The sequence below is a fragment of the Saimiri boliviensis genome, chromosome 15, assembly GCF_048565385.1.
Source record: "Saimiri boliviensis isolate mSaiBol1 chromosome 15, mSaiBol1.pri, whole genome shotgun sequence".
NCBI classification, from domain to species: domain Eukaryota; kingdom Metazoa; phylum Chordata; class Mammalia; order Primates; family Cebidae; genus Saimiri; species Saimiri boliviensis.
The window spans coordinates 19,893,462-19,910,691 of record NC_133463.1 but is presented as its reverse complement, the minus strand read 5'-3'; the positions used below and the strand labels follow the sequence as shown (position 1 = coordinate 19,910,691).

The 17,230-nt window shown below is 38.5% G+C and overlaps 1 protein-coding gene across 1 annotated transcript in view; it reads left to right on the top strand.

Annotated features, from left to right (window-relative positions):
- The window catches only part of CPA6 (carboxypeptidase A6), a 331,259-nt gene that overhangs the window by 270,978 nt on the left and 43,051 nt on the right, over positions 1–17,230 (top strand). The window contains exons 7-8 of the mRNA XM_003942899.4: positions 4,549–4,659; positions 5,170–5,260. Of these exons, the coding sequence (XP_003942948.1) occupies positions 4,549–4,659; positions 5,170–5,260 (202 nt within the window). The remainder of the gene's footprint in view (positions 1–4,548; positions 4,660–5,169; positions 5,261–17,230) is intronic.

The following is a 17,230-nucleotide window of genomic DNA, read 5'->3' as shown; positions in this document are numbered from 1 at the left end:
CCAATAAGGCCGGAATAACAATATGAGGTTTTAATACAGTTCTCAGTGGTTAAGATAGCAGACAAAGTCTTAGTAAGAATATAGGTGATACAAACAATAACTAATAACCTCATCCAATAAACACATATAGTATCTCTACCCAATAATTACAGAATGTATATTTTTTTCAAGCACAATTGGAACATTCACAGAAATTGAATATATTCTAGTCTACAAAACAAGTATCAACAAATACCAAATAATCTGTTAAAAATACCACATTCTCTAACTGTAATGCAGTTGTCAGAAATCATTTATTTAAAAAAATTTTAACCCACATATTTAGAAACAAAAACATTTATAAATGAAATTTAAAGCAAGGAAAAGAATAAAGTCTCTGAGTTAGTGAGCCAATCTTTCCATTCAAGAAATTAGAAAAGGAACAAAAGTGTGAATGGCAGGCTGGGTCTCGTAGCTTATGCCTGAAATCCCAGGATTTAGGAAGCTGAAAGGGAGGATTGCCTGAGCCCAGGAGTCTGAGATCAGCCTGGGCAACATAGGGAAACCCTGTCTCTACAAACAATAAAAAATTATTTAGCCAAGTGGCTCCTGCCTGCAGTCCCAGCTACTTGGGAGGCTGAGGCAGGAGGATCATTTGAGCCCAGGAGTTCGAGGCTGCAGTGAGCTATGATTGCACCACTGAACTCCAGCCTGGGTGACAGAGCAAGACCATCTCTTAAAAAAAAAAAAAATTGTAAAGTCAACAACAAAATGATAAAGATATATCTTTCTTAGTACATCTTTGTTTTATATTTCATTATCTTCTGCTCTAGGCCTAAATGGTCTTAGAACTGAGTTCTAACATTCAGGGAACTAATAATTCAAATTATATTAAAAATATTCCACAAATATAATTTTTATATTATAAAAGAACACCCCCAAATCACCATCGGGTAATATAACCCCTGTAGCAAAACCAGATAAGGACAAAATAAGAAAGAAAATCGTATGCTTAGCTCACATAGCAATGTAAACATTAATGCAGTCATGCATTGCTTGACAACAGGGATGCGTTCTGGGAAATGTGTCGTTAGGCAATTTCGTCATTGTGTGAACATCATAGAATGTACTTAGGCAAACCAGGGTAGTATTTTTTTTTTATATGGAAAACCATATGCCCCACCACCACTACTGAATATCAGTCATCCCAATTGATCTGCAACACAAATATCAAGTGTCAGATATCAGATTTCTATGTTCCATTATAATCTTGTGGAACCACAGTGGCATATGCAATCCATTGTTGACCAAATCATTGTTATACAGTATATGACTGCATTAGCAACCTGAATCCAGCCAATGTGTTAAAAATACACATCATAACCAAATGGGCTTATCCCAGGAAAATAAGGATGGTTTAACAACAGAAAATTATTTATTGACATATCACAACAACCAAATGATTATGACAGTAGAGGAAGAAAAATCATTTACTAAAATTCAAAAAACATTAGTGACAGAAACAACCTAAGTATAAAACAGAACCTCCTTAACGTGTTCACCCTTGATTTCAAAATTAATGTGAAGAGAGAAGGGTCAAAAATAACCAAGAGAATTTTGAACTCAAAAAACATGGGGAGACACATCCTACCAGACTCATCAGATTCTATATAAACCGTGATGTGGGTTTGGCGAACTGATATAGACCAGAGTGCATTAATGCAATTCCATCCACAAGTGGAAACTTGTTCTTTAGCATAGGTAGCCTGTTAATTCAGTCTCACTCACTGCAGATGGGAGTGCTTGGTGATTTAATAAAAAAACAGCAACAGTTAATATAATTAAAAACATGTAAATCCATGACCCAACAAATCCATTCCTGACTATATGTTATAAACAAACTCAAATATGTCTAGGAGAAATGTTCAAGAATATTTATTGCATTATTATAACAGTGAAATACCAAACTCAATCTAACTGTCCATCAACAAAATAAGTTATGTATTTACCTATAATGGAATGCCATTTACCAGTTAAAATAAATAAATCCTCAACTTAATAAATGTTAAAAATATATTGAGAAGAAAGCAGACCACAGATTAACATATTTCATTTGCATAAAATGTTAAAGCATACACACAATATCATACATTGTTCTCATGCTACATATATATGTAGTAATACATACAATCATGCATGCAAAGGATAATGTCAAACAGAGTAGGGATTACTTTGGTGGAAGGAAAGAAAATGGGATCAGGGAGTAATCAAAAGGGAGTTTTTGTTTATAATATCTCCATTTTTTAAAGCTTTCATAAATATGGCAAGAAGTATTGGTGGGCTCATAGGTGTAATAGACTTCTCTGCATTTTTCCTATTTGCTTAAAATATGTTATTTTCCAAAAGGAAGTTAGCAATTTGTTTTAAATATAAAGCTATGGAGGTCACTTGCACTGGAGAAAACAGAATAAGATGCAAGCATTGCCACACAGGTACTAATATCCGTGCTTGGAAAAGATGACACTTCCTCAGTTTGGACTGAGATGAAAGAGCTGTAGTCCCTAATGGTAGAAAAGGAGGGAGAGAAATTACCATGGCTTTTTCCTACCCCACTTTTCCTGCCTTGTGGCCCCAGCTCCTTTCTTCTGCCATCTCTTTTCTCTTCCTCTCTAGAGTGGCATGGAAAGCCACAGCGGCTGAACTTTAAGGAAGAATGTAGCCAATCATGTAGCTCTGTCCCTGCCATCCCAATAGGAGACTTTATCCAGGCTTTGAGGAATCTCCATTTACCTGGAGAAAAAAATTCCAAGATTTGTACAACTGATTGCATACTAGGGATTTCTCCCTAGTTTGAGGCTTCAGATAATTAATACAAATTCAAGCATAAAGAAAAGTCCCTTTGAAGTTAAAGTTGCCCAACAAATTATTATTGAGTCTTAAACAAAAGAACAAGAGAGAAGGGTATTAATGTTTATAAACTTGTGTTATTCTCATAGATATTTAAATTATATATAAGATTGTATTTAACTCTTATGTTCTTGAGTGTATCCCTAGATATTCAATATTATTTCTAAGATAGTGATAGTTCCTAACAAACTGTATTATTAGATTTCTATCAATAGAATTCTTACCATGTAAATATGGAATGCTGCTTATGATGGGTTCAGAAATCCTACTTAACTAGATGTAAAAGAAGTTTGAAATTTTAAGGATTTAATTTTCCAAGGAGGTTTATACACAATTTTAGAATTCTTTTATTTGGCGAGGGGTAACAGAAAAGTACAAGGTTTTAGTTATATGAGTTGAGTAAGTCCTGGAGACCAACTGTACAGCATAGTAACTGTAGTTAACAATACTGTATTATACCCTTAAAATTTTCCAAAGAGGGTAGAGCTTATGTAAGTGGTCTTATCACACACAAAAAATAATGATAATCTATAAAGAGAGCAGGAGGAAACTATTGAAGTGATGGGTGTGTTTATGGCATAAATTACGGTGATGGTTTCATGGGTATATACTTATCTCAAGATGCATCAAGTTGTATACATGAATTAAATATGTACAACTCTTTGTATGTCAATGATACCCCAATAAAGTGGGGTTTTTTAAAACTAATTCCTTTATCTGAATTGTATTTTTAATATGGTAAACATGCAAACAATCAAGATAGGTATAAAATGAAAGGTAATTATTCTTCCCACACATTGTCCCCCAGTCCCTTCCACAAAGACAACCACTGTTACAAATTTCCTGTGCGCTCCTCTAAGATATTCTGTTTTCCTAATTATGCACCTTTTTCTTGATTATGTCTAGGATCGATTTTGGAGAAAAACAAGGACAAACTTGCATCAAAAAGAACTTTTTAAAAAGTTCATTCCATAAGAATGTTATTTCAGAATGTCTATCTTCTCGAAAGCACGTACAATGTTTTTCTATCTGAAGCCAATCTGTAGTGCAGCACCTTCAGACTTGGAGTCAGGCACGATTTAAGTAAAAGCTAATCACAAGAGCAAGACTTCAAAGGAGCCACAATAAAAATAGCAAAGATGTTCTATTGTTCATTAAATTTTTTATAGAAAAGTAAGGAGAAAAGAATAGTCTCAATGCAGTAAGTTCCAAGGCTTGAGGCTGGTACTAATTAGGCAATTAAGTGACATGCAGCTGGTCTGTGCTATGAAGTATTGTGCAAAGCTATCAAATAGATTTAGTAATTATTTTGTCCACAATTGAATGGAATCTAAAAAGAGGTGGTTACACAAAAGCCCATCTATGTTGTTGCTTTCTTAATCAGCCTAAAAATTTAGCCAGATATTAAATACGATTAAGAGGCTACCCAATTGATCTTTTTTAACAACTCTGCTAAAAGGTTATTGGTAATAAAGAGTTTAATGCAGACAGAAGTATTAACAGAGAATTTGTGATGTCAAAGAGTAAAGTTCATATTAGCTTATTACTTTTTAAACCACAGTATTTGGTATTTCTCATGGGTAGAAAGGAAATCTCACACTCTTTTTTTCCCTCCCTTTTTGGGGACCAATTTGAAAGAAAAATCTCGCCTTTGTCTTTTAGGCGCTTCTAACATATAAGAGTGACCCAGCCATGAGAAAAATGTTGAATCATCTATATTTCTATATCATGCCTGTTTTTAACGTCGATGGATACCATTTCAGTTGGACCAGTGTAAGTCACTTTGCCTAGCTAGTTGAAAAGAGGACTAAATAAATCCTGGAAAACAGAATCACTAACTTCCAGGACAGGAAGAAAGGTGGACGGGCAGTCAGCTAATTGATTCTAGAGATGCAAAAGAGGCCTTCACTCCTTCACCAGTCAGAGCTGTTGCTGGTATTTGATTTCATTTTTACATCTAGATTTTGCAGAAGATTTCACATAAATAAAGATTTCTTCTTCCAGATAAATTGTGAAAAAAATCACTGATCTAGTCCAGCCCATTCAATTTTGTCTATAAAGAAATGGGCCCAAGACAAGACAAAATATAGGAAGTTTGTAGCATAAATTGGAGCACGAAGCCCCGCTACTAATCCAGTCCTCTTTTTCACTCCCTGGGCTTGTCTATTCACAGAAGAACTCTCCCCTTGGTAGTATGATTCATTCATTGATTGAGCTACTAAAATGCATGCGAATAACCTTTTAAGCATTTTTCTCTGCACCTGTTTTCTTAATTATGTCTAGGATCGATTTTGGAGAAAAACAAGGTCAAGGAACTCAAGGTTTCGCTGCCGTGGAGTGGATGCCAATCGAAACTGGAAAGTGAAGTGGTGTGGTAAGTTTGGGACTAACTGGGATCCAGATCCAAGGGCTTCTGCAAGTTTTACTCTGCAAAATCATGAGTCCAGAGGACTCTCATGGGATACTCATGTTTGTCTGTATGTGAAAACCTGGTAGAGAAAGGTACAGATATGTCCATCATAACTGTCATTGGCAAAAGAAAATGAAAGGATTCTTTTTTAATATATAAAAATCAAATTTTAAATCTGTCAACTCAGTCCTGAAAACTGAAAAATATATATGTAAAAGCAGAAAACTGAGGAATATTTGTCATTCCCCCGATTAAAATATGAACCATGGTGTAGTATAATTCTGGTTAAATGTTTTTCCCTTTTCATATAAGCACCACTGATCCTGCCTTTGTCTATCATGGGCAACACTTGTCTATAATCTCCAAGGTCAATGATCTTGTCTATATTCTACCACTCTGCTGGCCGTATGTGGATTGACTGCTCACATCAGGAATGTATTTCTGCTGCATTCCATATTTCATTAATAATCACCTTTAACATAAAAGGAAGATGTCATTTTAAGGAAGGAAATCCTTCTACCAAAGAAAAAAGCAGGCAAGTGTCAGGGATAAATGAGAAAATTAGTCATAGCTAGTATACTTGCAGCAGAAAAGGGATAGGATAGAAAACTATTATTAAAATGCAGTTGTTAGGAGCTGCCTTTTTATTGAATCTTTCTATAGGTCCCTCAAAATACACACCCGTGTGTAATGGAAAGGCTTCCTTTAATCCCTTAGAAATGAAGCCTATTGCACATTCACTCATTCTACAATGAGGGTTAGGTTCTATGTGAGAAGCCAATCCTCCCATCCCACTAGCATCAGCCAGAATAATCGGGTGTGGGCTTTGATTCCGTCCACACATCCCTCCACGCAAGAGACTTCAGTCAATTAGAATTGGCAAATAAGAACATAGGACTAAAAGAATATGGCTCTAAAATAAGACAAATGTAGTCTGATTCTACCATTATTAGCTCAGTGATTTGGGTAATTTTTTTTCTTAATCTATGAAATTATAATACCAACAACCTCATGGGGTTCTTATAGGGACTAAAGGAATTTATAGATGTGAAATGTCCAATTTAGTTCCTAGCTCCAAACTGGGATCTAAGTATCAGTGACCTATCTCTTGTTCCCTGACCTCCACAACAGAGGCACTTCACCTCTAAGCCTCAGACTAATTGGTGAAACAGCCTCTTTTCTACATGGGGATGTTGTGATGATGAGCAATAATGTATACTTAAAAGTACTTTCATTATTGGGGGGAAGCATTCTACAAATACTATGATGTGGTATTACAGATGGCTATTTCTATTTAGAAATTGTTTTTTCCAACATACGCTGAGACAAAAAGCATGTTAACTCCTGAAATCCAGTAATTTAAAAAAACTTTTCACTTTCCCTTCTCTCTAATGGGGCCATTTTGCATACTCATAACCACAAGGATGTTTCCCTTGTTAGCGGAGACTCGTATCCACATATATGTCATACACACACCCACACACATCTGCGTGAGTGCCCTGGATGCCAATGCCCTGTATGTAATTGAGCCAAGTAACTCTAGCAGCAGCCGGCTCTGCCTGTGTAAACTTAGACTCCTGTTTATATCAGGTTGCAAGTGAAGCCTTTCTACCCTTGGTGGTTCTTCCTTTACCCAGCTTGCATCCTTCATACACATGCCTTCTTTGGTTTTTTGGTTTCAGCTGCAGTCCCAGCTAGAATTCCTTTGATTCTTCCCAGTTTTGAATCGTTCTTTTTTGAGCCAACGCTCAGGATACACAAAGGATTTTGTCAAATGCAGTTACAAAATGATGATAGACTGTTGGAAGTCATGGGGAAGTGCAGGCAGCCTGGCTGGGACTGTGTCAGCTGCAAGGTCTCCAGAGTGGATTCAGCTGATCCAACAGGCAGGCAGCCAAGTGTGACCTGCCTCCCTCCCAGGGTTGGGTCCATCCCCTGTACAGCTATGTGCTGCATGAAGGGGACAAGGAACCACAATGTGAGAATCACTCCAAGGTCAGGGGTATTGAAGTAAGGATGAAATTTCCTAAAGTGAACCTCCAAATAAACACCCATAGCATAAATGACAGAGAAATGCCCAGACCATTGTAAACACTATAGGATCAGCACAGAAGTGACAAAAACAGCTGTTTCTTTCTCTTAAGTCATTGATTCTTGAACTTGAGGAGCAGAACATGAAACTGTTTTTTGCCATGAAGAATCTGGGGATCCCCATGTGATAGTGGTGATGCTTTAGTACATCCATGTGGAATAATCCAGCATGCACGTAGAGAGAGGCATAACTTTTGAATACTTCGTAGCTCCCCTGGGGATGTTTTGGCCATAGGATGAGTATCACTGGCCTGAAAGTCCCCCAGAGGAACTTGACAAGTCAGAGCATTGGTAGGAACCAGGAATAAATGCATAAATTTCATTCATTCATTTCAAGCACATTCTCTCTGTGAAGCACTGTGCTTTTTTCTTTCCTCTCTGTACTGTTTTTAGAATGTGCTGTAAGCACTGATTTTTCCAAATTGGAACAAATCCAGGAGAAAGGCAAAGGGTTTGGATAATATCGATACTTAATCTTTAACTTCTGAATAATTCAAGTGTTGCCTAAATACAAATTGCTATTTAGAAAAACCTATGGAACATAAAACAATTTTGCAAATCATGTATCTGCTGAGACTTGTATTCAAAATCTAGAAAGAATTCTCTCAACTCAACAATAAAAACACAAGTAACCCATTTTAAAAGTGCACAAATGATTTGAATAGGTACTCTCCAAAGAAGATATATAAAAGGGAATAAGCACATGAAAATATGCTCAGCATCATTAGCCAACAGAGAAATGTACATCAAAACCACAATAGGTACCACTTCATACCTTCTAAGACAGCCGTAATAAAATGACAATAACATGTGTTGGTGAGGGTGCACAAAAACTGGGACATTCATCCTTGCTGGTGAGAATGTAAAATGGTACAGCCACTTTGGAAAACAATTTGACATTTCCCTAAAAAGTTAAACATAGAGTTAAACAGATGACCCAGCAACCCCACTCTTAGATAGGCATACCCAAGAGAAATGAAAACATTTGTCTACATAATGACTTGTATATGAACGTTCGTAGCAGTATTACTAATAATAGCCAAAAAGTGGAAACAACCCAAATGTCTATCAGCTGATGAATAAATAAACAAAATGTGGTATATTTATACCATGGAATATTATTTGGCCATAAGAATGAATGAAGTACTGATACATTATGCACAACAGATGATACTTAAAAATATGCTAAGTGAAAAAAGTCAGTCACAAAAAGGAAATGAAATCTCCAGAATAGGCAAATCTGTAGGGATAAGAGAGTAGATTAGTGGTTTCCAGAAGCTGGGGAGAGGGGAAAATGGGGAGTGACTGCTGAGGGGTAAGGGACTTCTTTTGGGGGTGATGAAAATGTTCTAGAATTAGATAGTTGTGATAATTGTGAATATACTGAAAGCCATCGAATTGTACATTTTAAAAGGGTGAATTTCATAATATGTGAATTATAGCTGTTACAAATACAATGAAGCTGTTATAAAAATGTTTTTGTTTCTATTTAGGAGCAAGTTAGGTACTTACTGAAACGTAGTAACTCTTTTAGAACACTCAGTTACCTAATATTATAAATTAGATAAAATATGGAGAAAACTATACTTTTTTTTAGCAGCCCAGCCACGTGTGCCCCTGTCTACATATGCCCTTGTCTGACCACCACACTCCTACTCTACCCCCACAAAAAAAAGTGGAACAGGGGCTCTTCTGCTTGGGCAACCATTTGGGTAGATCATCTGGGGTGAAGAGAAAAACCATTACAAATTGGTGGTTTTCAGCCAATCCCTGGGAAATAACAATAGATGGCCACTGGCCTGCTTTCTAAAAGGATGAGTTCCTCCAGCTGAGTGGCTTTTGTTTGGAGAGAGCTATACTAGCTGAGGACCTAAGCTGAATTGTTCTGAAAATATAGAGAATTTCAGAGCCTAAATTTGGGGCAAAGAGAGCAATATAAAGAGGTAATGTTGCTAGTCTGTATGGAAAGAGACTTTAGTACTCAAAAATGCCTACAGAGGATTGCGATTAAACTTTGCTGTGAAGTATGCAATTCTCCAGCATATTCAGTACACAACCACCACCACAGGTAATATTCAGTACAATCTACTTCACTGACTAAGCATGGGGTTAAGGGAAAACTCTCCCTTTGCCCTCTGCAGGTGAACCTCAAGTGATCCACGTGCCTCAGCCTCCCAAAGTGCTAGGATTACAGGTGTAAGCCACCATACCCAGCCGGGAGTGTCAACTTCTAAGCCCCAACATAAGGATTTGTGGAATTGGAGCTGCCCTCTGGATAAGGAATATCAGAAAAACCCAGTGTTTTTTCTTTTTTAATACAACAGTTCTGACACCAGATGTGTGAGGTTTTCTCACTACATCCCAAGCAATTCTACAGTGGACACCAGCTAGGTGTCTTATAATTCAATTCAATGCTGACACTACCTAAAAGGAGTGTCTGATTCCTCCGGTTAAAGACTCTGTCCTACAAGATCGCCCCCAACCTCAGATGCCAGTCACGAATGCCAGCTTGTGACCTGTACTTCTGCCTGACTGGCTATAAATCAGGGTTTCCAAGATCCCCTCTTTCAGTTCAATCTGCTACAGTGACTCACAGAAATACTTTACATGTTTATCATTTATTTTAAATGATACAGATAAACAGCCAGACAAAAGAGACGCATGGAGCAAGGTATGCAGGAAGGGCATGAAAGATCCATGCCCTTTCCGTGGGCACCACCCTCCAGGAACCTCCATGTGTCCAGCTATCCAGAGCTCTCTGAACCCAGTTCTTTTGGGTTTTTACAGAGGCTTGATCATGGGGGCATGCTTGATGAAATCATTGGCCATTGGTGATTAACCTTAAGCCTCTCTCCTCCCAAGATGTTGGGGAGGTGGCACTGAAAGTCCCAACCCTCTCATCATGCCTGGTCTTTCAGTGACCTATCCCCATTCTGAGGCTGTCTAAGGACCCCCAGCCACCAGTCATCCTATTAGCATACAAAGACAGTCACCACTCCAGAGAGTCTAAAGATTTTAGGAGCTGTATGTATTCCAGGAAACAGCGTGAAAACCAACAAATATATATGTCACAATATTACCCTGGGGATGTGATGAAATTCTGGGTCTGGCTTCAAGGTAAGCTCAGAGAGAGAACTAATTCACATCAAATTTCAGAGGCATGGAACTCAATGCACTGCCCTTAGAAGAATGAATTTCTGTCACTGGAGATTAATCGACAAGCTCTGATCCAGATAACTTCTGGCTGAGAATGACATGTTGATGGGATTAAACATCAACTAACTGGTCAAACTAGGCCCTTAAGATCCCTACCATCTCTGTTAGGAATGACTGTAACATACATTAATCCATCTCTAAATCCAAACAAATGTATTGAGCCCCTTCTATATTGCAAGGTGCTAGAAATTATATAAGAAAGTATTGAAAGATTTAATGGGTTCACATCCTACTCCTAAGAAATTATTTGGGATTCTGAAGAAATACAAAGTGAAAGGTCTATTGGCTTATCGTATTATTTGCTTAACAACCAATTTAATATGAAAAGGTATGAATCACCTAATACCTAGCAAAGTTGGTAGAAAATTTTAAAACTAGAAGATCAGTGAGCTAAACTGTAGTGCTTAGTTATGCTTTTTATAAAGGTAATTAAGGACCTAGAATCCTGGCTATTTAGAAATTTAGGTCATGAGGATTTGCTCACCGTTGTTGATGCATGGCTGGCATTTCTTGAGTCATTATGTGCCAAGTAAGTGCTAAATGCTCAACATGAATTTCTCATTGTTAGATGCTATTATTATCCCTATTTGGCTAATGAAGAAACTAGAAGTTAGGAAACTTGCTCAAGATTATGAATTGAGCTAAAATGGAAAGTCAAATCTGACTGACTTCAGTGTCTGTTTGTAGCCATGGTCTGTCTCCTTAGGGATCAAGTTGCCATGAATGATTACTGTTACTCCATTTGGTTAAAGAGTTAAAGATGTGTGACTGTGGAAGACTAGTTTAGGTATCAGAATAACAATATGAATGGAAGTGTTTTATCGAAAATGAAATACACAAAAAAAAATGAGATTGGGAATGTATGGTAAGAGGGAAGGGTAGAGGAAGATCCCCCAGGCACTATTTCTGATCTTGAAGCACCACATACCATGCAAGTAGTTTGAATTTACAAACCCATGAGATGTCAGGCATGTGGTTATAAATTCTCCAGGAAGACTTTTTTCTTTCCCAGCCAGAGTTTGGCATCTTCCCATGCAGGCAGATCTTTTTGTAGCCCACATTTTTATGGAAAGTGTTCTACTTTGGGTGGTGCATAGGGGCTCAGACCTGTAATCCCAGCACTTTGGGAGGCCAAGGTGGGCAGATCACTTGAGGACAGGAGTTTGATACCAGCCTGGCCAACACAGTGAAACCCAATCTCTACTAAAGATAGGAAAATTAGCCGGGTGTGGTGGCACATACCTGTAGTCCCAGCTACTTGGGAGGCTGAGGCACAAGAATGGCTTGAACGGTTGCAGTGAGCCAAGATCACACAACCTCACTCCAACCTGGGCAACAGAACAAGATTCTGTCTAAGAATAAAAAGAAAATGTTGTATTCTGAGGCTGTATGTATTCCCAGGTGTATGTCTAGGTCTTGCTCCCTTTCCCTATATACTGAGAACCCAAATGCTGATCCTCTGCCTTCACCACATGTGGCCATCGAAACAAGCCTCCAGGTCAGAGACCAGCAAATATCCCAAGCATGCCTGCAGCTTTTGCTTCAGCTTCAGCCATTATTCCAGCTCCCTCTTCACACTTGTACCCTCAGGAACATTTTTGAAGACTTTCCCATGTATTTACATTGATTTCTTGATCATTTAGATGTGTTTCTAGCAGGAGCTTTTATCACAGTATCTGCCAATTCCTTCATGTTGCTGGAAAACCCAGCTATCATTTTATAAATTAACAAAATTAGAATTAGTGCTGGCCTGACTTCTCGATGATGGCTTTAGGGTGTTTTATCTTCATCATAATGTATTTGAAACAATCTTATCTGCACCTGATTCTCCAGAACTTACCAATGCCAGACAACTTACTTTCTATCTTGCTGCCTCCTACAAGTAACAATGTTACAGCAATAGTATCATAGTTTCCAAATAAAAGTATGTAGCTTGAAGGTATTTCTTACTCTTCTTTTAGATGTTGTCTTTCAAATCCTGTATAACAGTCCTTTTGATATTTTGGGAGAGCTGGCAATGAATGCTGAAACTCAGGAAGAACTGATTTTTTGAGATATGATCTAGCTCTGTTGCCCAGGATGGAGTGCGGTGGTGTAATCCTGGCTCACTGCAGTCTCAACCTCTTGGGCTCAAGCAACCCTCCCACCTCAGTCTTCTGAAAGTAGCTAGGATTACCAGTGTGAGCCACCACACCTAGCTAATCTTTTTATTTTTCATAGAGATGAAGTGTCACTGTATTTCCCAGGCTGGTCTCAAGTTCCTGGACTTAAATGATCCTTTCAACTCAAGTGCTGGGATGACAGATGTAAGCCACCGTGTCCAGCCAGAAGAACTGGTTCTTAATGATGTTTCTGATTTTGTTGTTTTCAGTGTTTTCCTTTAAATTTTTCTAAGAATGAAGTTAGTAGTGTGCATTATAGGTATAGGCACTCTCCATCCATTCCAAATTCTTTCTAAGTGCCTTCCTGAGGCCAAAAAGATGGCTTTTGGCTGAGGCCAAAAAGATAAATGCTGCATTTCCTACAAATTTCCTTAAGGATAAGCTAGGGATCCGGGTGTGTGACTCAGGTTCTACCTCTTTGGTGCGCTCACTTTGGCTTAAAGAATGGAAGAAAGATGGAAGTTGCTTTTCTATAGCTTCCGTGGTCCTACTGTCCGCTACCATTATGGAAGCATGTGGTTCATCCAAGGCAGCTTCACCTTCTTGGCTCTCCCCTGAATGTGCTGCTTCCTCATCTTGGAATAGACAGTAGCCTTCCTGGTCAAGTCTTCCAAGAAGGCTCAGAAAAATGTTTTATACTTTTTTTTTTTTTAATCTCCTCTGTGACCAGTCATGATGGCTCAAGCCTGTAATCCCAGAAACTTGGGAGGCCAAGGAGGGCAGATCGCTTGAGTGCAGGTGTTCAAGACCAGCCTGGGCAACAATGGTGAAACCCCATCTCTACAAAAAATACAAAAATTAGCCGGGCATGATGGCACATGCCTGTAATCCCAGCTACTCAGGAGGATGAGGCAGGAGGATTGCCTGAGCTAGGGAGGCAGAGGTTGCAGTCAGCCAAGATCAAACCAGTATACTCAGCCTGGGTGACAGAGTAAGACCCTATCTCAAAAAATAAAAATAAAATCCCCTCTGCTTAAAACTAGCCATAGTGGATTCTGTGCCCTTTCCTGAAATTCTGACCAATACAAAGTTTATAAACATTTCACTTCCTACTTTGTATCTATTACTTTGACCAAGAAATCTTTCATAAGCTTTGTCTAACATTCAGCTCAATTTTCTTTTTCCTTGTATTTATTACTGCTACTGTCTCACCTTTTCATATTTCATCACCATCTACCATGCTAATTTGTCCTTTTAAAACAATGTATCTACTAGAAATATTAGTAAGCTATTATCTCTCTCAGTGCTACTCACCTAGGGAATATATTAATCCCTTTCAGCACTCCTCGTGCTGATCAACTTTAAACATCTTTTTGCAAACTTCATTTTTTCTAGAATAGAAGATCACAGGCTAACTGAAAATCTTTTGTTTCTAAAATTTAAAGAAAATACAAAAAGCTTTCCTTTTCTTCTCTTACTATTCAAACCTATCTTCCAGCTGATACACTGCTAAAAAGAGCTATTCTATTTTATCTTTTGTGAAGTTGCTCTTAAGTCGTTCTTTTCCTAATCTAGACACTGATTATATGCAAAAATCATTTCCTCTCCCTGTTTTCTATTTCATAATCCTTAGGCAGAATATGCCCAAATGCTTTTTAAAACAACTTTTTTTGTAACAGCAGATTATCAATAATGCTTGGGACTAATTTTGTGTGTTCACACAAAACACTATATTGTTGTTTTCTTTCTCTGATTATTCTTGTGGGTAAATATGTAAGAATTTGCATTTGAAGGACAATATCTAGTTTATACCATCTATTGCAACATCATAAATTAATTTATTTGCTGAAGTTTTTGATAATGACCTTACAAACAAAGTTTAAAAATCTTTTACAGGCCAGGCACAGTGGTTCATGCCTGTAATCCCAGCATTTTGGGAGGTTAAGACAGGCGGATCACTTGAGCTCAGGAATTTGAGCCCAGCCTGAGCAACATGACAAAACCCTGTCTCTACCAAAAGAATACAAAAATTATCTGGGCATGGTGGTGAGTGCCTGTATTCCCAGTTACTCAGAAAGCTGAGTTGGGAGGATCGCTTGAGCCATGAGCTGGAAGTTGCAGGAAACCCAGATTGTGCCACTGCACTCCAGCCTGGGCAACAGAACCAGACCTTGTCTCAATAAAATAAAACTAAATTGGGCCAGGTACCATGGCTCATGCCTGTAATCCCAGCACTTTGGGAGACTGAGGTGGGCAGATCATGAGATCAAGAGATCGAGACCATCCTGGCCAACATGGTGAAACCCTGTCTTTACTAAAAAATACAAAAATTAGCTGGGCATGGTGGTGTGCCCCTGTAGTCCCACCTACTTGGAAGGCTGAGGCAGGAGAATTGCTTGAACCCGAGAGGTGGAGGTTGCAGCGAGCCGAGATTGAGCCACTGCACTCCAGCCTGGCACCTGGTGACAGAGCAAGACTCTGTCTCAGAAAAATAAAAATAAAAATAAATTAAAACCTTTTATAAATAACTTAGTTTTGAAAGTCACTAAGTGAGCAGCACATAAAAATGCTATTTTTCAAGTGAGACATGGGAGAGGTGGCAGAATCACTCCCCTTGGCTCTTGGGACACTGAGCTACTGATTTTTCCTTTGGTACTGATTTTTAAGCCCAGTAATTTTACTGTCCCTGTTTCAGCAGGTAACGCTCCCATGCTGCTCAGTCTTTAGGAGGCCTCTAGTCTTTCCATCAGCATATGAGTAAGGTTTTTAAAAAGCCTTTACCTACTAATTCCTTTTCCACTATACTGGCTGCTTTTCAGTGTTTTTGCACTTCTGATTTCACTGAAAACAAACCACATCTCTCTGATAATTTTCCTCCAGCTGTATCATTTGCATTTGAGAATTCATGCTATTTTTTATTTTCATAAATTTCATGCCTATCTAACTGCTTTGATTTTTGGGGTCCTTGTTTCCATTTTTAACATCTCATCAGCATTATAGTGCTATATTCCTCCTGGGTTACTAATGTAATTAAATATTTTCCTTATTTTCAGATTCTCAATTCCTTTTCAATTTATATGCTTGTTTTTAATCCAGACTCCCTATGAAGTAACTTCCTGTTATTAAAATAACCTCTTTTGAATGCTGTTCTCAAACATAGTTGTAGATAAATGATGATATTCTTTTTAGCTACCACTTTTTATAATTGTTTAAAAAGGTGTGGTGTGCTGAATAACAAGAGACAGATGGGCAGTCACCTTGCCTTTATACTGTCTTCCAAAACAGCATTTTCCAAATTCCACAAAACCCTAGTGAACTACAGAACACAGAAGGTGCCATAAAACTAAATAAATAACCAACACTAATGATAGAAATATTTTTAATATATAAGAGAAAAGGTTTTTTTTACAATGTAAAAAAAAAATGCCAAATGCATTTTATATAGTTGTCACCTCAGAAGTTATCAGATGCATCCTTGAATTTAGTCATTCATTTATTCAACTACTATTTATTTAGCTGATTATTGGGAAAACAGCAATGAAGAAAACAAAGTCAGGTTATGACACCTGCTAGAGAGTGCAGGGGTGGAGGATGGTGAGCTATTTTAGGTGGCCTAGGGAAGCCCACTCTGATGACACTTGGAAGGGGAGGGGAGAAAGGACAGTGCACATAGAAGAAACAGTCATGTAAAGGACCATGTTGGGAGCATCTTTGGTGGGTTTCAGGAAGAGCCAGGAGGGTATCTGGCTAGAACTGGGAGGAAGAGAGAGAGAGAGGAGTTAGGAGAAGAGGCAGAAGTGGTCAGAAGCAAGATTATGGAGGTTCTGTGTCAATGGAAGGACTTTGGATTTTACTCTACATGGGATGGGAGAGCACGGGACAGGAGAGCACTGGAGAGTTTTGAACCAAGGAACAACATGACTTGACTTTTTAAGAGAATCCTTCTGGCTACTGGATACCAAACGGATCGTGGAGGGCAGATACTTGGATTCTAATTATACCTTCCCATTTGAATGCATTGCTTTCAAAATATAATAGAAGCCTGATTGCCACATATAGGTGATGGGGAGGAAGGCAGCAAATCACACCGCCACGTGTGTACCTATGCAACAATCTTGCATGTTCTTTACATGTACCCCAAAACCTAAAATGCAATAAAATAAAAAATAATTTTTAAAAAATATGATCTGCTGAACGGGCGCGGTGGCTCATGCCTGTAATCCCAGCACTTTGGGAGGCCGAGGTGGGTGGATCACAAGGTCAAGAGATCGAGACCATCCTGGTCAACATGGTGAAACCCCGTCTCTACTAAAAATACAAAAAAATTAGCTGGGCATGGTGGCGCGTGCCTGTAATCCCAGCTACTTGGGAGGCTGAGGCAGGAGAATTGCCTGAACCCAGGAGGCGGAGGTTGCGGTGAGCCGAGATCGCGCCATTGCACTCCAGCCTGGGTAACAAGAGCGAAACTCCATCTCAAAAAAAAAAAAAAAAAATATGATCTGCGTCTTTAGAGAACCACAGCACA